Source organism: Argopecten irradians, chromosome 14 (assembly GCF_041381155.1).
Source record: "Argopecten irradians isolate NY chromosome 14, Ai_NY, whole genome shotgun sequence".
Taxonomy (NCBI): domain Eukaryota; kingdom Metazoa; phylum Mollusca; class Bivalvia; order Pectinida; family Pectinidae; genus Argopecten; species Argopecten irradians.
Window position 1 is genome coordinate 2,361,266 of NC_091147.1, and position 26,665 is coordinate 2,387,930.

Consider the following 26,665-nt stretch of genomic DNA (forward strand, 5'->3'; position numbering starts at 1 on the left):
GTACATATACAATGTACTAAGGTTTCTACTGTGCGTGCGACGACACGCGCAAGTGACATATATAGAGTACTACTTTATATGAAATCCTTAGGTTATGTATTTCATGTTGATGTATCTTGATAAGTTTGTTCTAAACAATTTAAATATCCTATTCATAACTTGGCCAAGTACATTGTACATTTGTATATAAAATAAATAATCCTTCTCAGATTTTATCTTCGAGTGTTTTGGTGACAATGTGACTGATTCCATCAGCCTGGTACTCTTAAGCTACACGGGTCATTAACTTCAATATTGTTCTTTTTAATCCTTTATGTGGCCCAGATTTGCTGATCACACTTGCTGTAATACAGTGTACGTACTGACAGCTCCAACAGGTGCCCGAAGCGTCTGTATGACCATGAATTGATTACTGTCAACAACACGTTCCCAACCCTAGTTTGTTACAAACGCATGAATGACAGAGATCTTTCATAGAAACGAAAGCTACTCGCACCTCTCTTACCCTTTCTGTGTGCAGTGCAACTAAAGTCTCAAGGAGTCTCGAGTAGAATATAATCTTTAAACAATATGGCGTCGGAGGTACTTGAATTGTAATCTACAGAGGCATTTCTTATTCTCCCAAGGTAATTATTTTTACTGCCGTATCGTGTGTGACCAAATAGTGCTTATACATACTCGTTTTGGTCAATTAGTTTTGGTTTCGTATTGAATTTACTTAGTGAACATTGCAAGGATGATTAATTATTCATTCGTTGCCAGACCATCATGTCAACACAACGCCGACACTTTCATTAGAACAAAGACTTTTTTGTTTAGGGTCGGAGTCAATGTTTTCTTACTGTTTAATGTTGTTGTTATTTACAATATACATAAATTCAACAGAAGAAACACTCGCAATTATTGATGCTCATGCACGCGTGTACAAAATGTATACAAAATCGGCTTTTTGTGCATTACATTGTGTATCTTATATTTTGCATGGTTTACATATTGTTATAAAAGGGGAAAAGAGACATGAGGAGAACAAGTTAGAGCGTAACTTGTCTTTACTGAATGTCACCAGGACCTAATTATTTGATGGGTATAGCCAGTGTACGACTTCCAGATTATTCCACAGCCAAAGGTGTTAAGTCTGATACTCTACCTACAATCATTGGCGGATTTCGCTTCAAAACTGCTGTTCTTGTACTGCTCCACCTGCTGCTATGCCCCTTCCATTTACGTAATAAGCAACCAATCAAAAAGCTTGTACAGTATCATTATTGTGTAACATAAGAGGAGAAAATGTAGCAGCCAGACCAGGATTCGAACCTGGGACCCTCAGAACACTAGCCGAGTGCTCTACCGACTGAGCTACCTGGTCACCAATGATCGACCCAGTCCAATTCCGCTACAAGTATATCTTTCAATTGTTAGACTTTGTGAAACAGAAACCATGCACTGTTTACTTTCCTATCTGTTTGGAGAGCAACATAAACATGACATTCATTTCGCAACATTTAATGATTGTTTAAATAGTTAGTGATATGACTTCACTAGGAGTTGATGACAGGCATGACATGTCTGATGCCTCAATATATACAAATGTAGGGCACTACTATCGCTTAAGTTCAGTTTTGTTGACATATCAAAGCCGCATTCTCATTGGTCGCCTGAACCTAGCTGCATCCAATTAGAATTTGAAAGCAGAAATGTCAGTATTGAAGTGAGATCTGCCAAGCGTTGTAGGGAGAGTATCAGATTAAATACCCTTGGCTAGCTATAAAACTAGGAAGGAAAATGTTGTACAATTAAATCTGAATATATAGGGATTTGAATCCAACAAGGGTTGGCTTTGACAAGTAATACCATATTTTTATTGTAATTATAAATGTATAGAAATCCTAGATGTACAATATTAATGTACAAGTAGATGTATTTATTCAAATAGTAACGAGAGAGGAGAAAATGAAGTGGACAGAGGTTCATGCCAATGACCTCTGGACACTAGTGAGATGCTTCCTGCAGTTGCTCACTGATAATTATGACTGATGCTGTCCAGTTCTGCTACACTGATTATTATGACCACCGCTGTCCAGTTCTGCTATACTGATAATTATGACCGATGCTGTTCAGTTCAGCTAAACTGATAATTATGACTGACGCTATCCAGTTCCGCTAAACTGATAATTATGACTGACGCTATCCAGTTCCGCTACACTGATAATTATGACTGACGCTGTCCAGTTCTGCTACACTGATAATTATGACTGATGCTGTCCAGTTCTGCTACACTGATAATTATGACTGATGCTGTCCAGTTCCGCTACACTGATAATTATGACTGATGCTGTCCAGTTCCGCTACACTGATAATTATGACTGACACTGTCCAGTTCCGCTACACTGATAATTATGACTGATGCTGTCCAGTTCTTCTACACTGATAATTATGACTGACGCTATCCAGTTCCGCTACACTGATAATTATGACTGACGCTGTCCAGTTCCGCTACACTGATAATTATGACTGATGCTGTCCAGTTCCGCTACACTGATAATTATGACTGACGCTGTCCAGTTCCGCTACACTGATAATTATGACTGATGCTGTCCAGTTCCGCTACACTGATAATTATGACTGACGCTATCCAGTTCCGCTACACTGATAATTATGACTGATGCTGTCCAGTTCCGCTACACTGATAATTATGACTGACGCTATCCAGTTCCGCTACACTGATAATTATGACCGACTTTGTCCAGTCTTGCTACACTGATTTGTACATATATCAGAAACAAACCATTTGTAATGAAAGTGAGATTAGTTGGTTTTTGACCAGCCAATTTTGAATTAAAAATTTGTTTTCTGAATTTTTCAACATGAAAAAAATATTGCCAGATGTCTGCTCTAAATTGGTTGGCCAATTTAAAAAAAAAACAAACAATATTTCATCTTTGTCTCAATGATTGTTATTGTTAAACGTTCTTGATGGCTATATATGTATGTTTTGAAGACTGTTCATGCATGTGTACATAAGCCCTGTTGTAAATAGATATTTGTAAAGATGACTATTGATTGGTGAGATAAACTGTTTTGTTATTAAACCAATGTACCACTACCAGATAAAAGAGTTTAAGATATAGTTACCTATTCAGTACACTGTTGTGATGATCACACAGCTGATGTATAACAACCAGTGTTTGTTGACCATTCTTTGTGTTTTCTGTAACTATACATTTGTAATGGCTTTGTTAAACTTTATCTTTGCTAGAGTCCAGCAGTTATTGATTTCAGACACTGTTGTTCTGGCCTATTTTACATTTAATGTCCCATCCTTTGTTAACACTGTGCCTGTTTGTATATTAACAGTCTATGAATTTTAATAACACATTTGATAAATGTAGCCAGATATGCAAGTTTGGAAGACAATTTTATACATTACTAGTATTCTTCAAATAAATTATTTTATGTACCTTTTGTGTCGATAGTTTTTGTAAGATTTAGACTGGTATGTCTCTAAATTTGTTCATCATCGTATAAAGTTCTGTCATTAACTTCACATATCACCATCATATCTGTGACAAAGTGAAAGGCCCACTGCCTTTCTTAAACAGTTTCTGATTTTTGAAATAGGAATGCAAAACGAGATTGGTAGAGTCGCAGAAGTTATCAGTTTACCATTAATGATACACTTATCATAACCTTCTGAACTATTAACCAGGGTCATTAAAATAAATTAAATGATAATTTCCATAACGCAAGGTGTCCTATATATATATATATATATATGTTCCCCACCGTCGTCCTAATTACTGCACGTTATTTGTACTGAGAGAGACGGCACAACAGCTATATGAACCTTCACATATATTTCGCAAGAAATGCTGCATTTGTTTGGTATTATAATTTCTTTGCTTTTTAGAAACTTTACTTTTTGTTTTTGAAAGGTAGTAGGCCTTCAATGTTAGGTTAATTATTCTAACATCTGCAGCATTAAATATACCGGTATTACTTAGATTGTTATGCTTTGAATGACTGCTATTTATATTTGTATAATTATTATAATTGATATGTATGTATACAAAATGGAATAGTCTCTTCTGTATTTTGGTATTAAAAAAGAAATTAATAAAGTAACAAAAGACAAATTTAAATCAGTAATTGAAATTGCTTACTGAAATAAATCTTAATTACGATATATATTATATATTATATATCAATGCTTTTATTTTTTCGGTGCTGTCAAATCATTTCATTGGTGGAAACAATGACTTCTTCAGTTATTGGACATTGAAAGGACAGTTTTCATATAAAAAAAAATATTCAAAATATTATACAGATACTGTATAGTGCACCTAATTCCAAACAAAATATGTACAAAAAATGTTTCAACACACACGTGTAACAGTATGCATGTGTATCATTGTGTAGTACTGTAGATTGTAATTGGGTATAAATATCATGTAATTATCATTATCCATTTGATGAGTTTTATGTAAAGAACCTTTCATCCTACTTTAACACTTTGTTGTTATTTTTCAGTGATGATAAGGAGTGACTGACAGACTTTGTACCACATCCTATATAGACTTCAGATCTCCACAATGGTGTTACATCACAATATCAACATCGGTCAGCGAGTGGAGGTCAAGATTGGCTACTCAGTGTTTAGGGGGATGGTCAAGTACAAGGGGACTGTGGTCGGACGGAAGGGCGAGTGGGTCGGAGTTAGTATGGACGTCCCTGGTAAGTAGATGATATAGCATAATAGAAAATGTTTCAAGGGAATATTTCAAATCACCAGAGTATACATATAACATATATTTAAAGGGACAGAGGCACATTTCTTTATTTAGACAAAATGTGTTGAAATTCTAAACATTAACATTAGAATATTAAATCAAATTCATGACATTTGAGGACATCATATTGTAAGAAATTTTGGTTAACCTTGATATAACAATGTACCGGTAATATCATGTAATGAAACTTTCCTGTGGTAGGGAAATACACATTTTCCTTTTAGTTTTATTTCATAACTCTTGACAGTTAAAAACAAAGAAATTGTCTCTTTAAAGCTCCATAACGTTACTTTGAAAACTGAAAAGTCATATTGTACAGCAGTCTGTCTCTAAACTGAAGATATAAAGTGAAATGTAACATATTCTTGGTACTTTCTAACAAATATAGGCATGAGATTCACAATCACAAGACGACACAACACAAATATACCTCATCCATCCAAAACACTATCACAAGGAGACACAACACAAATATACCGCAGCCATCCAAAACATTATCACAAGGAGACACAACACAAATATACCTCATCCATCCAAAACACTATCACAAGGAGACACAACACAAATATACCGCAGCCATCCAAAACACTATCACAAGGAGACACAACACAAATATACCTCAGCCATTCAAAACACTATCACAAGGAGACCCAACACAAATATACTTCAGTCTCCCAAAACATGCTATAATAAGGAGACACAACACTTACATACCACAGTCTCCCAAAACACTATCACAAGGAGACACAACACAAATATACTTCAGTCTCCCAAAACATGCTATAATAAGGAGACACAACACAAATATACCTCAGCCATCCATAACAATATTACAAGGAGACACAACACAAATATACCGCAGTCTCCCAAAACACTATCACAAGGAGACACAACACTAACATACCACAGTCTCCCAAAACACTATCACAAGGAGATACAACACTAACATACCACAGTCTCCCAAAACACTATCACAAGGAGACACAACACAAAATACCCCAGCCTCCCAAAACACTATCACAAGGAGACACAACTCAAATATAACACAGTCTCCCAAAACATAGACAACATTTCAAATCATACATGGAAGGCTGTCCTCAAATGACCATAGCTGTTCATAAACCTTATAAACTAACCATTAAAACCTATTGTTACAACTGTATACTTTTCATTTACAGTGGGTGACAATGATGGTATGGTACAGGGACGGCGCTACTTTACCTGTAGTAAGGATCATGGAGTGTTTGTTAGGGCCAACTGTGTTCGCTTTATCCCAGTAGTACGGAGGTATGAAACATGACTGGACTTCCTTAATTAGCTAGTACTGGTAAAAGATTTCAATTGACTGAATAATTAAAGGGACAATTCAGTCTAATAGTACATTAAAATTTGCATATACAGCTATCAACACTAATGCAAGACCGGGACCCCAAGGCCCCTAAACATCTTCATGGCCCCTAGTTTTGTGTTTTAGAGGGCCCACTGAGCCACTGATTTTTTGCATGTTTATATAATTTTTAAGATTTTGCTGTAATATATCATAACTTGTTTCATTTATTTGATAAAATAAACTTGTGTTTGAATAATGTTCTTTGAGACAAAATAACCAGTCACATTCAAATTAGTTGGGTATCCAGATTTTGGGCCCCGATAAATTTGCCAGGGCCCTCATTTTCTTTCTTTACGGAGACCAGCGGTCTTCATTTCCAATAACTTTAGTATCTAAAACTGATATATATCGGAAACAAACCAGTTCCTATAGCAATTAGATAAGTTGGTTTTACTGTGATATGCCAGAAAAGCCCGCTGTAGTAAAATATATGTGAAATGTTCAAACTTACTTACTGTTCGTCATAACATATTGTAGTCGGACGTCTTGTATGCCGAACCTTGGCCTTTATTAGTGTAGTAAAGAATTTTTTGTCTAGAACTACTCAAATTGCTCTAACAGTAGTGTGTTTGCGTTATGAGGTGCATGTTTTGTCTCAATATAATTTCACCAACTCCTCAGTGGTTGTGTATTGCATTTGATTGACATAAGTGACTTTAGCTCGGGTATGGGTACATCATACATGTTATACCTGCTTAATCGTATCGAACAACGATTTGGATTGTCAATGGTACCAATCAAAAAACTTAAAAATGTCGTGGAATTTTTCAATATTTCTTGTTTAATAAAGAAAGTAGAACAATACATTTATGTGATATTTTGCTTCGTGGTTATGTAACAGAATTAGCCTCAATGAATGGTCCCTTTAAAGGAAATTTTGCATTTCATGTATTGACATAATTATATGGGCAGTATACAAAATTAAAGATTTGTTCTTTAAAGCCATATTTTCTTAATTTGCAATTGAACCACAAGGCTTTATTTGTGGTTAAAACCATCATCTTAACAGTAAGACTAGCCATCAGACCCTAAGTTATTAATGTTTTCATGGGAATCCTAATACCAGATTATCTTCTCTAGTTTAAAACTTAAAACTAGGTATGTCACAGAGACACAAAATTCTAATCCAAATTTTAGTAATGATTTTAATATTCTAGATGCTGATGGTAAGTCTATTTAACTCATTCCCCCAGCAGACATATTAATAGGCTCTTCTGAAACATTGACTAGACCGATCCATTGTGAAATTTGAGGGGTGAATGAGTAAACTATATATAACCCTGGTGAATACTAGCTGTAATGTACTGCTCGGCTAGAGAGAACTATATATAACCCTGGTGAATACTAGCTGTAATGTACTGCTCGGCTAGAGAGAACTATATATAACCCTGGTGAATACTAGCTGTAATGTACTGAACTATATATAACCCTGGTGAATACTAGCTGTAATGTACTGCTCGGCTAGAGAGAACTATATATAACCCTGGTGAATACTAGCTGTAATGTACTGCTCGGCTAGAGAGAACTATATATAACCCTGGTGAATACTAGCTGTAATGTACTGCTCGGCTAGAGAGAACTATATATAACCCTGGTGAATACTAGCTGTAATGTACTGCTCGGCTAGAGAGAACTATATATATCCCTGGTGAATACTAGCTGTAATGTACTGCTCTGCTAGAGAGAACTATATATAACCCTGGTGAATACTAGCTGTAATGTACTGCTCGGCTAGAGAGAACTATATATAACCCTGGTGAATACTAGCTGTAATGTACTGCTCGGCTAGAGAGAACTATATATAACCCTGGTGAATACTAGCTGTAATGTACTGCTCGGCTAGAGAGAACTATATATAACCCTGGTGAATACTAGCTGTAATGTACTGCTCGGCTAGAGAGAACTATATATAACCCTGGTGAATACTAGCTGTAATGTACTGCTCGGCTAGAGAGAACTATATATAACCCTGGTGAATACTAGCTGTAATGTACTGCTCGGCTAGAGAGAACTATATATAACCCTGGTGAATACTAGCTGTAATGTACTGCTCGGCTAGAGAGAACTATATATAACCCTGGTGAATACTAGCTGTAATGTACTGCTCGGCTAGAGAGAACTATATATAACCCTGGTGAATACTAGCTGTAATGTACTGCTCGGCTAGAGAGAACTATATATAACCCTGGTGAATACTAGCTGTAATGTACTGCTCGGCTAGAGAGAACTATATATATATACTACCCTGGTGAATACTAGCTGTAATGTACTGCTCGGCTAGAGAGAACTATATATAACCCTGGTGAATACTAGCTGTAATGTACTGCTCGGCTAGAGAGAACTATATATAACCCTGGTGATACTACTATAATGTAGGCTGCTCGGCTAGAGAGAACTATATATAACCCTGGTGAATACTAGCTGTAATGTACTGCTCGGCTAGAGAGAACTATATATAACCCTGGTGAATACTAGCTGTAATGTACTGCTCGGCTAGAGAGAACTATATATAACCCTGGTGAATACTAGCTGTAATGTACTGCTCGGCTAGAGAGAACTATACTATAACCCTGGTGAATACTAGCTGTAATGTACTGCTCGGCTTAGAGAGAACTATATATAACCCTGGTGAATACTAGCTGTAATGTACTGCTCGGCTAGAGAGAACTATATATAACCCTGGTGAATACTAGCTGTAATGTACTGCTCGGCTAGAGAGAACTATATATAACCCTGGTGAATACTAGCTGTAATGTACTGCTCGGCATAGAGAGAACTATATATAACCCTGGTGAATACTAGCTGTAATGTACTGCTCGGCTAGAGAGAACTATATATAACCCTGGTGAATACTAGCTGTAATGTACTGCTCGGCTAGAGAGAACTATAATATAACCTGGTGAATACTAGCGTAATGTACCTCGGCTAGAGAGAACTATAATACTGGTGAATACTAGCTGTAATGTACTGCTCGGCTAGAGAGAACTATATATAACCCTGGTGAATACTAGCTGTAATGTACTGCTCGGCTAGAGAGAACTATATATAACCCTGGTGAATACTAGCGGTAATGTACTGAACTATATATAACCCTGGTGAATACTAGCTGTAATGTACTGCTCGGCTAGAGAGAAATATATATAACCCTGGTGAATACTAGCTGTAATGTACTGCTCGGCTAGAGAGAACTATATATAACCCTGGTGAATACTAGCGGTAATGTACTGCTCGGCTAGAGAGAACTATATATAACCCTGGTGAATACTAGCGGTAATGTACTGCTCGGCTAGAGAGAACTATATATAACCCTGGTGAATACTAGCTGTAATGTACTGCTCGGCTAGAGAGAACTATATATAACCCTGGTGAATACTAGCTGTAATGTACTGCTCGGCTAGAGAGAACTATATATAACCCTGGTGAATACTAGCTGTAATGTACTGCTCGGCTAGAGAGAACTATATAAACCCTGGTGAATACTAGCTGTAATGTACTGCTCGGCTAGAGAGAACTATATATAACCCTGGTGAATACTAGCTGTAATGTACTGCTCGGCTAGAGAGAACTATATATACCTGGTGAATATATGTAATGTACCCTGGAGAACTAATATAGCTGGTAATGTAACTGTACTGCTCGGCTAGAGAGAACTATATATAACCCTGGTGAATACTAGCTGTAATGTACTGCTCGGCTAGAGAGAACTATATATAACCCTGGTGAATACTAGCTGTAATGTACTGCTCGGCTAGAGAGAGAACTATATATAACCCTGGTGAATACTAGCTGTAATGTACTGCTCGGCTAGAGAGAACTACTATATATAACCCTGGGTGAATACTAGCTGTAATGTACTGCTCGGCTAGAGAGAACTATATATAACCCTGGTGAATACTAGCTGTAATGTACTGCTCGGACTAGAGAGAACTATATATATAACCCTGGTGAATACTAGCTGTAATGTACTGCTCGGCTAGAGAGAACTATATATAACCCTGGTGAATACTAGCTGTAATGTACTGCTCGGCTAGAGAGAACTATATATAACCCTGGTGAATACTAGCTGTAATGTGCTGCTCGGCTTAGAGAGAACTATATATAACCCTGGTGAATACTAGCTGTAATGTACTGCTCGGCTAGAGAGAACTATATATAACCCTGGTGAATACTAGCTGTAATGTACTGCTCGGCTAGAGAGAACTATATATAACCCCTGGTGAACTACTAGCTGTAATGTACTGCTCGGCTAGAGAGAACTATATATAACCCTGGTGAATACTAGCTGTAATGTACTGCTCGGCTAGAGAGAACGTACGCCGGCTGAAGAATATATAACCCTGGTGAATACTAGCTGTAATGTACTGCTCGGCTAGAGAGAACTATATATAACCCTGGTGAATACTAGCTGTAAAGGTAACCCTGGAATAAATCATAATGTACTGCTCGGCTAGAGAGAACTATATATAACCCTGGTGAATACTAGCTGTAATGTACTGCTTCGGCTAGAGAGAAACTATATATAACCCTGGTTGAATACTAGCTGTAATGTACTGCTCGGCTAGAGAGAACTACTAATATAAACCCTGGTGAATACTAGCTGTAATGTACTGCTCGGCTAGAGAGCTGAACTATATATAACCCTGGTTAACAATACTAGCTGTAACGTACTGCTCGGCTAGAGAGAACTATATATACTACCTGGTGAAATACTACTGTAATGTTAAATACTGCTCGGCTAGAGAGAACTATATATAACCCTGGTGAATACTAGCGGTAATGTACTGCTCGGCTAGAGAGAAACTATATATAACCCTGAGTGAAAATACTAGCTGTAATGTACTGCTCGGCTAGAGAGAACTATATATAACCCTGGTGAATACTAGCGGTAATGTACTGCTCGGCTAGATATATACGATATATAACCCTGGTGAATACTAGCTGTAATGTAATGTACTGCTCGGCTAGAGAGAACTATATAATATGACCCTGTGAATATACTACTGTAATGTACTAGCTAGAGAGAACTATATATAACCCTGGTGAATACTAGCTGTAATGTACTGCTCGGCTAGAGAGAACTATATATAACCCTGGTGAATACTAGCTGTAATGTACTGCTCGGCTAGAGAGAACTATATATAACCCTGGTGAATACTAGCTGTTAAATGTACTGCTCGGCTTAGAGCTAGAACTATATATAACCCTGGTTGAATACTAGCTGTAATGTACCTGCTCAACGGCTAGAGAGAACTATATATAACCCTGGGTGAGTGATATACTAGCTTGTAATGTACTGCTCGGCTAGAGAGAACTATATATAACCCTGGTGAATACTAGCTGTAATGTACTGCTCGCTAGAGAGAACTATATAAATAACTATTACTATCTATTTAACTGGTGAATACTAGCTGAATACTACGGTAGATGTACTATCTACTGGTGAATACTAGCTGTAATGTACTGGGGCTAGAGAGAACTATACTATAACCCTGGTGAATACTAGCTGTAATGTACTGCTCGGCTAGAGAGAACTATATATAACCCTGGTGATACTAGCGTAATATGTCTGAAACGTATACTGCTCGGCTAGAGAATGTACTCGGCTACGATAGAATACTAAACCCCTGGTGAATACTAGCTGTAATGTAACTGTCTCGGCTAGAGAGAACTATATATAACCCTGGTGAATACTAGCTGTAATGTACTGCTCGGCTAGAGAGAACTATATATAACCCTGGTGAATACTAGCTGTAATGTACTGCACGGCTAAGAGAACTATAAAATATATAACCCTGGTGAATACTAGACTGTAATGTACTGCTCGGCTAGAGAGAACTATATTTAACCCTGGTGAATACTAGCTGTAATGTACTGCTCGGCTAGAGAGAACTATATAATAACCCTGGTTGAATACTAGCTGTAATGTAGTTGCTCGGCTAGAGAGAACTATATTTTATAACCCTTGTGAATACTAGCTGATAAATGTACTGCTCTCTCTTGACAGATTTAAATCCGTTCTCTCGCACAGAGAGCGAACTATATATAACCCTGGTGAATACTAGCTGTAATGTACCTGCTCGGTCTAGAGAGAACTATATATACCCTATGTGAATACTAGCTGGTAAATGTACTGCTCGGCTCCTAGAGAGAACTATATATAACCCTGGTGAATACTAGCTGTAATGTACTGCTCGGCTAGAGAGAGAACTATATATAACCCTGGTGAAATACTATGTGAACTATATATAACCTGTAATACTAGCTGAAGATGCTCGCTAGAGAGAACTATATATAACCCTGGTGAATACTAGCTGTAATGTACTGCTCGGCTAGAGAAGAGACAACTATATATAACCCTGGTGAATACTAGCTGTAATGGATACTGCTCGGCTAGAGAGAAACTTATATATAAACCCTGGTGAATACTAGCTGTAATGTACTGCTCGGCTAGAAGAGAACTATATATAACCCTGGTGAATACTAGCTGGTAATTTAAGAATAATAACCCTGTGAATACTAGCTGTAATGTAACTGCTCGGCTAGAGAGACACTATATATAACCCTGTGAAATACTAGCGGTAATGTACTGCTCGGCTAGAGAGAACTATATATAACCCTGGTGAATACTAGCTGTAATGTACTGCTCGGCTAGAGAGAACTATATATAACCCTGGTGAATACTAGCTGTAATGTACTGCTCGGCTAGAGAGAACTATATATCACAATGGAATACTAGCTGTAATGTACTGCTCGGCTAGAGAGAACTATATATAACCCTGGTGAATACTAGCTGTAATGTACTGCTCGGCTAGAGAGAACTATATATAACCCTGGTGAATACTAGCGGTAATGTACTGCTCGCTAGAGAAAACAAAATATATAACCTACCTGGTATATGTACCTGCTCGGTAAGAGAGAACTATATATATAACCCTGGTGAATTACTAGCTGTAATGTACTGCTCGGTCTAGAGAGAAACTATATATAACCCTGGTGAATACTAGCGGTAATGTACTGCTCGGCTAGAGAGAACTATATATAACCCTGGTGAAATACTAGCTGTAATGTACTGCTCGGCTAGAGAGAAACTATATATAACCCTGGTGAATACTAGCTGTAATGTACTGCTCGGCTAGAGAGAACTATATATAACCCTGGTGAATACTAGCTGTAATGTACTGCTCGGCTAGAGAGAACTATATATAACCCTGGTGAATACTAGCGGTAATGTACTGCTCGGCTAGAGAGAACTATATATAACCCTGGTGAATACTAGCTGTAATGTACTGCTCGGCTAGAGAGAACTATATATAACCCTGGTGAATACTAGCTGTAATGTACTGCTCGGCGTAGAGAGAACTATTATATAACCCTGGTGAATACTAGCTGGTAATGTGTAATGTGCTCGGCTAGAGAGAACTATATATAACCCTGGTGAATACTAGCTGTAATGTACTGCTTCCGGCTAGAGAGAACTATATATAACCCTGGTGAAATACTAGCTGTAATGTACTTGCTCGACTAGAGAGAGAACTATATATAACCCTGGTGAATACTAAGCTGTAATGTACTGCTCGCTAGAGAGAACTATATATAACCCTGGTGAATACTAGCTGTAATGTACTGCTCGGCTAGAGAGAATCCATATATATTAACCCTGGTGAATACTAGCTGTAATGTACTGCTGACTCGGCTAGTAGAGAACTATATATATACCCCTGGGTGAATACTAGCTGTAATGTACTGCCTCGGCTAGAGAGAACTATATATAACCCTGGTGAATACTAGCGGTAATGTACTGCTCGGCTAGAGAGAACTATATATAACCCTGGTGAATACTAGCGCGTAATGTACTGGCTCGGCTAGAGAGAACTATATAACCCTGGTGAATACTAGCTGTAATGTACTGCTAACCCGGCTAGATGATCTGAACTATATATAACCCTGGTGAATACTAGCGGTAATGTACTGCTCGGCTAGAGAGAACTATATATAACCCCCCCAGGTGAATACTAGCTGTAATGTACTGCTCGGCTAGAGAGAACTATATATAACCCTGGTGAATACTAGCTGTAATGTACTGCTACGGCTAGAAGAGAACTATATATAACCCTGGTGAATTACTAGCTGTAATGAAAACTATATATAACACTGGGAATTAATAGAGATGGAACTATATATATACCCTGGTGAATATACTAGCGGTTAATGTACTGCTCGGCTAGAGAGAACTATATATAACCCTGGTGAATACTAGCTGTAATGTAACTGCTCGGCTAGAGAGAAACTATATATAACCCTGGTGAATACTAGCTGTAATGTACTGCTCGGCTAGAGAGAACTATATATAACCCTGGGTGAATACTAGCTGTAATGTACTGCTCGGCTAGAGAGAACTATATATAACCCTGGTGAATTACTAGCGGTAATTTAATGTACTGCTCGGCTAGAGAGAGAATCTTCTCTTTAGCACGATTGGAGCGTTCAGACTTAGTAACTCTACTACAGAGGTTCCCAGTTCAAGTAGTAGTAGTGATTATGTTTATATATCAAATCATGGGCTCTGTATCATAAAAATCTCTCTTAATTTCTCAGTTTAAATCATCTTTTTATTTCACTTCCAAAATCCAGATGAAAATTTTGTAAACACATCTTAACACAGTTCTTTTTAAAATTTTCTTTGGAATAGCAACACAGATAAAGTTAAGCGAGATGTAGTTATCCAGAATTTATATAGATGGAGGTTTGAAAATGATTCATCTTTCATCGTTTATAGACTCGTTAAAGATAGGGTGGATCAAATGGTAAAAATGGCAAATGATATCTAAAAACTAAAGTAAACTATTCTTTATCTGGCAAATGTGAAGGAAGAAATATCTGAATAAAATTTTATGTAATTGTAAGAATTGATTTTTGGAAGGATGTATTTACAGCATGGTTCAAACGAAGAATAAAGGATAATCAATTAGAAGCGGTATGAACACTCTGTTCTTAAGGACACCAATTTTGGTACAATAATAAAACATTACTGTTGGAAATAAAACGATTTTCTACCAATCATGGTTTAGAAAGGGAATTTCGAATTATAAAGACCTGTTAAAAAAGTGTTTCTATCCATGTTCATTCCTTTACGATATGATGAACTTTGTAATAGTTATGGTGTAATAAGTAATTATCTTCAATATAGATGGACTGATATATCCAGCATTAAAAAGTATCTGAGAATATATAAATTTACCAAATGAAATACTTTTTAAATCCAATTAATTTCCTTTTAATCTTGAATTAATATCTGAATATAAAAAACATTTGTGGAGTCCAAGATTTTTATAGAGCACTTGTCAAAAAACAATACTGTAATAACTGGTCAAGCTAAATGGGGAACCTCTTTTGACTACGATCAAGAAACATGGAAAGATATATATAATATACCCTTCATCTCTACCAATAATAATAAACTTCTGTGGCTTCAGTTCCGAATCTCCCATTATATACTAACAACTAACACTTATCTTTGTAAAATTGGTCTCTCTAATAATCCTTATTTGTTTGTTATGTGCTTTAGAAAGGGAGACAATCACTCATCTATTTTGGGAATGCTCTGAAGTTAAGGATTTTTTAGCTAATTTTTGAAAGTCTTTTAGATATTCTGTTTTATACCATTTTGCAATTAATTAAAGAAAACTATGCATTTTCGGAAAATTTTAATCATAACGGAATATATCAAAGAATCGACAATGAAAATTGTTCTTTTTATCAAATACACTATTATTTATTAAAACAAGATGTTTACATGGTTCTTTAAATGTGATGGCTTTTTTAAACTGTATTAAAGATTATTATTATGTTCAAAGATATATTAGCTTATAAAAAAGGAGAAAAAACTTTTAAAAAAATTTACCAAAGATTGGAAAAAATGGATAAAGCTAATAGAACTCACAAATCCCTGACAGTTGCACACCCATCTTTTATTAAAATTGAATATATATTTATTTGTTTGTCATACATACATGTGTCATGCTTGCTTTTTGATCAGGATGTTGAGCAGTAAATTTTTAATTCAATAATATTATTGTAACTATCAAATATAGAATGACTATCTAACTTCTTGCCTCCTTCTTTTTTTTTTCTTTTTTTCACCCTTCTTTCTTTCTTTTTTCTTTCTTTACTTTTTTTTTTTTTTTTTTTTTTTTTTTTTTAATCGTGTTTTCATTTAGTTGATTCATTATTCTTCATATAAGAATATATCTACATTTAAATATTATACTTCACGATCGCTCGTTTCTAGTTCATCCCATTATCCCTTCTTTCCTTCCCAATTCTTTGTTCTTTTTTTTTTTTTTTTTCTCTCTCCCTCCCCTCTCTCTATAAAAAAAATCAAACAATGAAATTATAATGATGAATGAAAGAATGGCAGAGTGAAAGATGTGCATGGAAGATAACTATATCAATAATTCATGAATATGTGATTAATATAAAACTGATGTATTGTTTGACAAAAAAATAAAAAAATATATAAAAAAAAAAAAAATCATGGGCTCTGTTACATCAGCAGTTAAGGCCTATTGATATCTTAGTGGTGATGACCACTAGAACCTGCTACAATGTATATATGTATGTCCATAGATTGTATAAAAACAAAGGACCTGATAACTAATGGTAAATGTTTACTGCCTGTTAAGACGTTTGTTGATTTTTGTTTTAGATTATTTAATAAATACCACCGAGTACGAGAGAACTCGTATGTAGAGGAGCCCCTGTTTGGTCCAGCTCCAGGTCAGTATTCATTGATAGCACAGTATTCATGTGGCATGAACAATGTCTTATCATATCTACAGATATGTACATGTATATTGTATTCGACCCGATAGGCACTCTGATGGACACTAGAAAACTGATATAAATGAGGGAACACTTACTACAATCTTTGGACTGACCTTTCACAAAATTAACCATTTTGCAAAAGAAATAAAAAAAATAATATTAAAGCCGCAAGTTTTTACCTGGAAATCAGACATATGATTGATACCAATAATAATATTCTGGTGACACCAATACTTTAGGAAAATATGGGTTTAGGTACAGTGCTGTGCATTTCCTTTACAGGTAAATTCAATTGAGGCGTCAAAAGGGGGGAGGGATGCTAAATGGAACCCTTGTGTTTTCTGTCAAAAACATTGTACATGTGGTTCTTAGCTTTTATCATTTGTACATGGAGATGGACATTTCCTTATTTTAAAACTGCATAACTATATCATTGATTGTGCTTTAATTATTGACAAAAATATTGATTAGCCAAACTCTACTTAAATTTTGGTTTAAAATGAAAATCACACAAGAATGAAGAATGTAGTTGATAACAATTTGTTACAGTTGCCTGTCAGGAACCTCCCAGAATCTCTAACCGGTACCAGGACCAGCTACAGGGACGACATTCATTTGATGGTAAGTCGGGGCTACGAGTTAATTCATTCAGTAAAAAAGTTATTTACATGTATTTTAAATTGAGTGATAGCAGTCATCCTCAATACTCTAGGGGCTAATATTACTGACGTTATATCCACCCCTGGACTTTTTCATAGTAAAATTGAAGGCAGTTTAGGAGACACAGGCTATTTGACCTTTTGATGTACATGTATATCAAAGAAATTGAATAACTGTACACTGTGATTGACTGTGTTACTTTGAAGTGGGCATCACTCTCTCTGTAGTCTTCAAAGGAAGTCTTTGCAGGTATCTGATTGGTCAGATTTTTTTCTCCTGAATTGCCTCCAGTTTTACCATGTGATAGTCCATTGGTGGATATATGAATGTCAGTAATAACAACCCCTGGACTATTGAGTTTCGTGGACCACGGTGGCCAAGTGGTGAAGATGTCCTGACATATTACCACAATCCCTCCACCTGTGGGTCGCAAGTGCGAATCCTATGTGGGGCAGTTACAAGGTACTGACCACTGAACGTTGGTTTTTCACTGGGTACTCTGGCTTTCCTCCACTAACAAACCTGGCATGTCCTTGCATGACCCTAGCTGTTAATAGGACGTTAAACTAATAAAACCCCTTGAGTATTGAGGATGGTCCAGGGGTTGACATAACATCAGTAATAGTAACCCCTGGAGTATCGAGGAGGTCCAGAGGTGGATATAACATCAGTAATAGTAACCCCTGGAGTATCGAGGAGGTCCAGAGGTGGATATTAAGTCAATAATAGTAACCCCTGGAGTATTGAGGATGGTCCAGGGGTGGATATAAAGTCAGTAATAGTAACCCTTGGAGTATTGAGGATGGTCCAGAGGTGGATATAACGTCAATAATAGTAACCCTTGGAGTATTGAGGATGGTCCAGGGGTGGATATAATGTCAGTGATAGTAACCCTTGGAGTATTGAGGATGGTCCAGGGGTGGATATAACGTCAGTAATAGTAACCCTTGGAGTATTGAGGATGGTCCAGAGGTGGATATAAAGTCAATAATAGTAACCCCTGGAGTATTGAGGATGGTCCAGGGGTGGATATAAAGTCAGTAATAGTAACCCTTGGAGTATTGAGGATGGTCCAGGGGTGGATATTAAGTCAATAATAGTAACCCTTGGAGTATTGAGGATGGTCCAGGGGTGGATATAACATCAGTAATAGTAACCCCTGGAGTATTGAGGATGGTCCAGGGGTGGATATAACATCAGTAATAGTAACCCCTGGAGTATTGAGGATGGTCCAGGGGTGGATATAACATCAGTAATAGTAACCCCTGGAGTATTGAGGATGGTCCAGGGGTGGATATAACATCAATAATAGTAACCCCTGGAGTATTGAGGGATGGTCCAGGGTTGATATAAAGTCAATAATAGTAACCCTTGGATTATTGAGGATGGTCCAGGGGTTGGATATAACATCAATAATAGTAACCCCTGGAGTATTGAGGATGGTCCAGTGGTGAATATAACATCAGTAATAGTAACCCCTGGAGTATTGAGGATGGTCCAGTGGTGGATATAACATCAGTAATAGTAACCCCTGGAGTATGAGGATGGTCCAGGGGTGGATATAACATCAGTAATCAGTAACCCCTGGAGTATTGAGGATGGTCCAGGGGTGGATATAACATCAGTAATAGTAACCCCTGGAGTATTGAGGATGGTCCAGAGGTGGATATTAAGTCAATAATAGTAACCCTTGGAGTATTGAGGATGGTCCAGGGGTGGATATAACATCAGTAATAGTAACCCCTGGAGTATTGAGGATGGTCCAGGGGTGGATATAACATCAGTAATAGTAACCCCTGGAGTATTGAGGATGGTCCAGGGGTGGATATTAAGTCAATAATAGTAACCCTTGGAGTATCGAGGATGGTCCAGGGGTGGATATAACGTCAGTAATAGTAACCCTTGGAGTATTGAGGATGGTCCAGAGGTGGATATAACGTCAATAATAGTAACCCTTGGAGTATTGAGGATGGTCCAGGGGTGGATATAACATCAGTAATAGTAACCCCTGGAGTATTGAGGATGGTCCAGGGGTGGATATTAAGTCAATAATAGTAACCCTTGGAGTATTGAGGATGGTCCAGGGGTGGATATAACATCAGTAATAGTAACCCTTGGAGTATTGAGGATGGTCCAGGGGTGGATATAACGTCAGTAATAGTAACCCCTGGAGTATTGAGGACGGTCCAGGGGTGGATATTAAGTCAATAATAGTAACCCTTGGAGTATTGAGGATGGTCCAGGGGTGGATATAACGTCAGTAATAGTAACCCCTGGAGTATTGAGGATGGTCCAGAGGTGGATATTAAGTCAATAATAGTAACCCTTGGAGTATTGAGGATGGTCCAGGGGTGGATATAACGTCAGTAATAGTAACCCCTGGAGTATTGAGGATGGTCCAGGGGTGGATATAACATCAGTAATAGTAACCCCTGGAGTATTGAGGATGGTCCAGTGGTGGATATAACATCAGTAATAGTAACCCTGGAGTATTGAGGATGGTCCAGGGGTGGATATAACATCAGTAATAGTAACCCCTGGAGTATTGAGGATGGTCCAGTGGTGGATATTAAGTCAGTAATAGTAACCCTTGGAGTATTGAGGATGGTCCAGGGGGTGGATATAACATCAGTAATAGTAACCCCCTGGAGTATTGAGGATGGTCCAGGGGTGGATATAACAGTCAATAATAGTAACCCTTGGAGTATTGAGGATGGTCCAGGGGTGGATATAACATCAGTAATAGTAACCCTTGGAGTATTGAGGATGGTCCAGGGGTGGATATAACATCAGTAATAGTAACCCTGGAGTATTGAGGATGGTCCAGGGGTGGATATAACATCAGTAATAGTAACCCTGGATTATTGAGGATGGTCCAGGGGTGGTATATAACATCAATAATAGTAACCCCTGGAGTATTGAGGATGGTCCAGTGGTGAATATAACATCAGTAATAGTAACCCCTGGAGTATTGAGGATGGTCCAGTGGTTGATATAACATCAGTAATAGTAACCCCTGGAGTATTGAGGATGGTCCAGGGGTGGATATAACATCAGTAATAGTAACCCCTGGAGTATTGAGGATGGTCCAGGGGTGGATATTAAGTCAATAATAGTAACCCCTGGAGTATTGAGGATGGTCCAGGGGTGGATATTAAGTCAATAATAGTAACCCTTGGAGTATTGAGGATGGTCCAGGGGTGGATATAACATCAGTAATAGTAACCCCTGGAGTATTGAGGATGGTCCAGGGGTGGATATAACATCAGTAATAGTAACCCCTGGAGTATTGAGGATGGTCCAGGGGTGGATATTAAGTCAATAATAGTAACCCTTGGAGTATTGAGGATGGTCCAGGGGTGGATATAACGTCAATAATAGTAACCCTTGGAGTATTGAGGATGGTCCAGGGGTGGATATAACATCAGTAATAGTAACCCCTGGAGTATTGAGGATGGTCCAGGGGTGGATATTAAGTCAATAATAGTAACCCTTGGAGTATTGAGGATGGTCCAGGGGTGGATATAACATCAGTAATAGTAACCCTTGGAGTATTGAGGATGGTCCAGGGGTGGATATAACGTCAGTAATAGTAACCCCTGGAGTATTGAGGACGGTCCAGAGGTGGATATTAAGTCAATAATAGTAACCCTTGGAGTATTGAGGATGGTCCAGGGGTGGATATAACGTCAGTAATAGTAACCCCTGGAGTATTGAGGATGGTCCAGGGGTGGATATAACATCAGTAATAGTAACCCCTGGAGTATTGAGGATGGTCCAGTGGTGGATATAACGTCAGTAATAGTAACCCTTGGAGTATTGAGGATGGTCCAGGGGTGGATATAACATCAGTAATAGTAACCCCTGGAGTATTGAGGATGGTCCAGTGGTGGATATAAAGTCAATAATAGTAACCCTTGGAGTATTGAGGATGGTCCAGGGGTGGATATAACATCAGTAATAGTAACCCTTGGAGTATTGAGGATGGTCCAGAGGTGGATATAAAGTCAGTAATAGTAACCCCTGGAGTATTGAGGATGGTCCAGAGGTGGATATAAAGTCAGTAATAGTAACCCCTGGAGTATCGAGGATGGTCCAGGGGTGGATATAATGTCAGTAATAGTAACCCCTGGAGTATTGAGGATGGTCCAGGGGTGGATATAACATCAGTAATAGTAACTTCTAGTATTGGGGTGAATGCTAGTGTATTATTGTTCATTTGATATGTCCAGTAGTTTGACATTTAACTATATCACAGACTAGCTCGTGATCACTGGTCTGTACTGTTGTGTCTATGCATTGCCATTAAGCCACATTATTCATACGACTTGAGGTACTTGTAGCATATATAGTTATTCATGGTCAGTAAGTAATTGTTATACCCCCTGCAACAAATTTAAGGTGGGGATACTGGAATCAGGTTGTCCGTCTGTCTGTAGACACAACTTTGTCTGGGGAACTCTTCCTAAACTTCTTGACAGATTTTGATTATATTTGGTACTCAGAATCCTTACATAAAGGTGGGTTAAGTGAACTACAAAGAAATGTATATAGGATTCTACAATGTCCTCAATTAATTGAGTTACCGGTATTACTAAATTTTAGACATACCCTGATCACAAAAAGCACATACCTGGTAATAACACTCGTCATCAGGTTTACGTTTCTTCAAGAACTGTTAGAAGGTATATATACTAATGATTAAGATTTCCAGATTTTAAGATTTTTTATAAACATACCATCATGTAATATGGAGTTTTGTTTCGTTAGTCCTCTATTTTTGTGTGTTACAGATCTGATGACAGGTTCTAGGAACTATAATCTCCGACACTCTGTCAGTAATACAATCCCCGCTGCCACCATGCGACGCCCCAAAACTGCCATGTCACAATTCTCGTACCGATCTTCTCCAATCCACCGAGAGTTCCTACCCGAGGGAGAGTTCATCTCCACTCCAACTATTCCAAAGACACACATGCCTCACTCCGCCCTCCGTAACCAGGTCAGTCGGGGCTGGGACGGTACGCACTATGTACGGGAAATGTCGGTCGGGACGGGACGGGACTCCATGAAGCTGTCCCAATGGAATGATATATCTTATTGATAGGCTGAGTTAGGAGCAGGAAATGCCTATATACAGTATTGTACAAACTGTAGTTAAAGTCCATAGACCTGCTGGTGGAATATACATCTTGGTTCTGTTCAATGTAAAGACAGAAAAGTCATCAAATATACAAAGAATTGGGAGAACAAAAATACACATTTCATCGCCTTACAGATGTCCTGAGGTATGTGTCTGATTTGATTGATTGACAGATCAGATGGGATAATTTTTATATCCCAGAAATACTTGTTGTTCAAATAATGTGAAGGAAAATATTTTATTTACCGTTGAAGCTTACCAAATTGTGATCTGATCGCCTCTTATGCTTTATTATGGAATCTAAACATGTCTGCCTTTGGAAATATATGTTGTTACATTTAATACAATAGGAATAAGGTATACATATGAAGTGCTGCTGTTTGACGCTGCTCAACGATTTATAATTTACATAATGTGATGGGATTATAGTCTTCATCTACCTAATTATGATATACACATGAGGAATCTTTTTTTTTTTTTTTTTTTTAAAGATTTTTATTACTTAAAAGAGGGAAATGATACAATAAGTTGCCCTCACACAGGAGGGGATCCATTCAACTCGCAACTTTTATACGTATTATTTAAATTCAAAAGACACGTAAAATTGCAGGGTTCAAGCAGAAGAAAAAATAAGTAAAAGCAAGAAAACTTGAAACTTCATAAAACTGCATTTGTAATCTCAGGCCTATTTCTAATTGAGGCATTTTAAGCTGTAAAGTTTCAGATGGTCTGAGATAGAGTTCATGGCAAAGTAAACAAATGTTAATTTTTGGACTATAATGGAACTAACTATCATTCAAAATGGTTTGTATAAATATGAAATGTCCTGACTTAAATTGCCTTTTCTTGACTACTTGAACCATGCTTTAAGAAGCATATGAATACCGATATGTTTGTTTGTACAGTACATTTGTGTAGAATATTAAATATGAACAAACACATGGACACACAATTTTACCTCTCAACTACAGTTAGATTCCAGACAATGTATATATTTGCTGACGAGGGTGCCTCACCTAGCCTATTGCTTTCCTCTATCAGTAGTGAGAGGTAATTATATATAATTTATAAAGTAAAATTATCATTTCTTACTCCTTTAATTACATTTCTTTGGAATCTTAGGGTCCACATTGCCAAAGTGCTTAAGATGTTCTGACATATTGTATTATAACAAGCCCTCCAGCTGTGGGTGATGAGTTCAAATCCCAAGTGGAGCAGTTACTAGGTACTGTGGATGTTTTCCGCTTCTCCCCCCCCCCCATCAACCTGGCACATCCTTAAATGACCATGACTGTTAATGTTAATTGGAAATTGACATTTTTACGTCAAATTTAGCCAGGTCATGGAAATACCATCAATTTTTTACATTAGTTAACTATTTATTTATTAAAATCTTTTCTCACATGTCTTACACATAAGAGATAAAAGTTAAAGATATTTTAAGATGGAATATAGAGTGTGGTACATGTATTATACATGTATGTAACTATGGATTTATGAAATGAGAGGTTTTGACAGAGGTCAAAGATTAACGTATATATCCTGTATACATTATCACATTTTATTAGAAATGAGATTCAATTGTGTATGACGGTTTGCTGATGAGACGTATCATGGTGATGGAATATGTGATGTTTATTGTTCAGATATCAGTTGTCTCCCTTCAATATCATTATCGATTATGACAGAAATATAGTTTTACTCAAGTGACTGGTATTTTTTTTTTTTTAAATATTTTAACTATGCACCTGTTGTTTCAGGAAGCCTTATTAAGATCAAAGTATTGTAAATAAGATATGAAAATATTTCTATTGCAAATCATAGTGTTAAGTTTTTTTTGAGATAGTCTTTTTCGAATTTATATTATTTTCAGTTTGGTTAAGCATAAAATTTAAAATAAGTCTTTTTTCAATACATCTTTAATTTACCGATGCTACCCAAGTTTATTTTTTGTAATATGACTATTTTTCACACTATGTTTAGTTGTGTGGGAGATCTACCATGGTGGTCTGTGATATTTAGTGTAAGAATTGGTAGCTTGTTTTTATTGAAGTGTACTACAAGTACCTGTTTACATTTGTATGTATGTAATTTATTTCAGTGTTATTTTTTATTCTATTGCCATATGTTGTATATTAAAAATTGTAGTTTATAAGCGAATAATCAGATATGCTCAAAATGTATGTAACCCCTTTTAATTGATTCATATTTACATAGAAAGTATCACAATGATAGCATATTATATCACCTACTCCTGTCCAAAACACTGCACATGCATGCTTATATACCGTAACCTCTGTACATACCACTATATATTTTAAGCAGAAAATCTTGTACAACCTGTTGAATAAAAATGAAATGGGCAAATAGGTTCAGAATGACACACTTTAGAATTTTATAAAATGTTGTCAAGTTTGTTAAAAAAATTCTATCTTAATTTGAAAATTCCTCTTAAACATTGTTGAGACTTAAAAAAAACTTAAACAGAAGTAAAATCTCTTATCTAGTACGACAGAAACTATCTACATGTACCATAGGGATACATTGTCTTATGAAGGTATGTCAACTTGTTTATGTGTTTCTTAGATTGATTAAGTCCATTTGGATCTTTGTTTACCCTTGTTTACCTATTGTTGTATAATAAAACCTTTTATATATTTATTATCTTTTACACTTCCATACACAAACTGTATCTGTGATACTATTATTTATCTGTTTATAGTCATTATCTGTTGTAGTCATTGACACAGCAAACTGTCCTTTTATTGTATTAGTTCATTATATCAGGGAGTAGAAGTATAATAATTGTCCCCTTTTACCTGTTCACAGACATCTTACACGAATAACATTATTCTGAAATTCATTAAAAATAAAAAGAAATGTAATAACTTAAATATATGTCTCCAATACGGAATGAGACACAAAGATTTTAAGGTCGTATTTTGCTAGAAATTTTACTTTTTCTTGATAATTTAGCAAATATGTTGTTACCAAACTTTTCACTTGGAAAAAAAATGAGAAAGTGGTTTAATGCAGACAAATAACAATAACAAAATCTGATCATTGTTGTAGAGAAAAATAATACTGTCAATGTAAAGGTTTGTTTGTGTTTGCGATGTAACACTGAGATAGTGAATAGTTTACATCAGGACCTTTATATTATCTGTACGTTTCTATATTTAAGATTTCCGCTTCAGTGACCACCAGCTTGTAGTTTGTCATGACGTTACATTGTTACAATGATTTATAATAATATACTTGTCCTCACAGCATTAACAGGGAGAGGGATATTGTTGTTTGCCTTTGTGATAGGTTAGGGGTCAACTTGTTTCAAATAAATATTGTTTATTCTTTAAACAAATTGTTGGAGTGACTTATTGTAATCTTAAAAGTTTATCTCTCTCTAAATTGCATCAGAATCAATAGAAAAATACAAAAGAACGTCACTTTGTCAGGACCATGTCAGGATCATTTTCAATTTCTTTCAACAAACTTTATTTCAAATAAGAGGCCCAAGGGCCTTAACATATAGGAAATTAATTAGATATAGTGTCATGGTAGCCATCTTCGATTTGTGATCAACCAGAGATGTAACAATACTTTATCGGGCCCATGTCAGGATCATTTCATGCAAGTTTCAGCCAAATCGCACCGGTAGAACTTGAGAAGAAGTTCAAAATGTGTTTTCAAGATGGCGGCTGTGGCGGCCATCTTGGATTTCGGATCGACCCGAAAAATAACAACACTTTGTCGGGACCATGTCTGGATCATTTCATCCAAGTTTCAGTCAAATCGCACCGGTAGAACTTGAGAAGAAGTTCAAAATATGTTTTCAAGATGGCGGCTGTGGCGGCCATCTTG

At 36.8% G+C, this 26,665-nt stretch overlaps 1 protein-coding gene across 1 annotated transcript; it reads left to right on the forward strand.

Annotated features, from left to right (window-relative positions):
- Nucleotides 1-473: 473 nt before the first annotated feature.
- Nucleotides 474-26,176, forward strand: LOC138307280 (dynactin subunit 1-like). Its single transcript, XM_069247934.1, has 6 exons — nucleotides 474-626; nucleotides 4,528-4,731; nucleotides 5,966-6,074; nucleotides 16,883-16,953; nucleotides 17,551-17,622; nucleotides 22,455-26,176. The coding sequence occupies exons 2-6, from the start codon at nucleotides 4,590-4,592 to the stop codon at nucleotides 22,763-22,765; spliced, it is 705 nt and encodes a 234-aa protein (XP_069104035.1). The 5' UTR covers nucleotides 474-626; nucleotides 4,528-4,589; the 3' UTR covers nucleotides 22,766-26,176.
- The last annotated feature ends 489 nt before the right edge of the window (nucleotides 26,177-26,665 follow it).

Excerpts from the sequence above, each read along its gene's own strand:
- LOC138307280 (XM_069247934.1), top strand. The coding sequence starts at position 4,590 with ATGGTGTTACATCACAATATCAACATCGGTCAGCGAGTGGAGGTCAAG. Across the intron at positions 6,075-16,882 it reads TTTATCCCAGTAGTACGGAG|ATTATTTAATAAATACCACC; the intron begins GTATGAAACATG and ends TTTTTGTTTTAG. Across the intron at positions 17,623-22,454 it reads GGGACGACATTCATTTGATG|ATCTGATGACAGGTTCTAGG; the intron begins GTAAGTCGGGGC and ends TGTGTGTTACAG.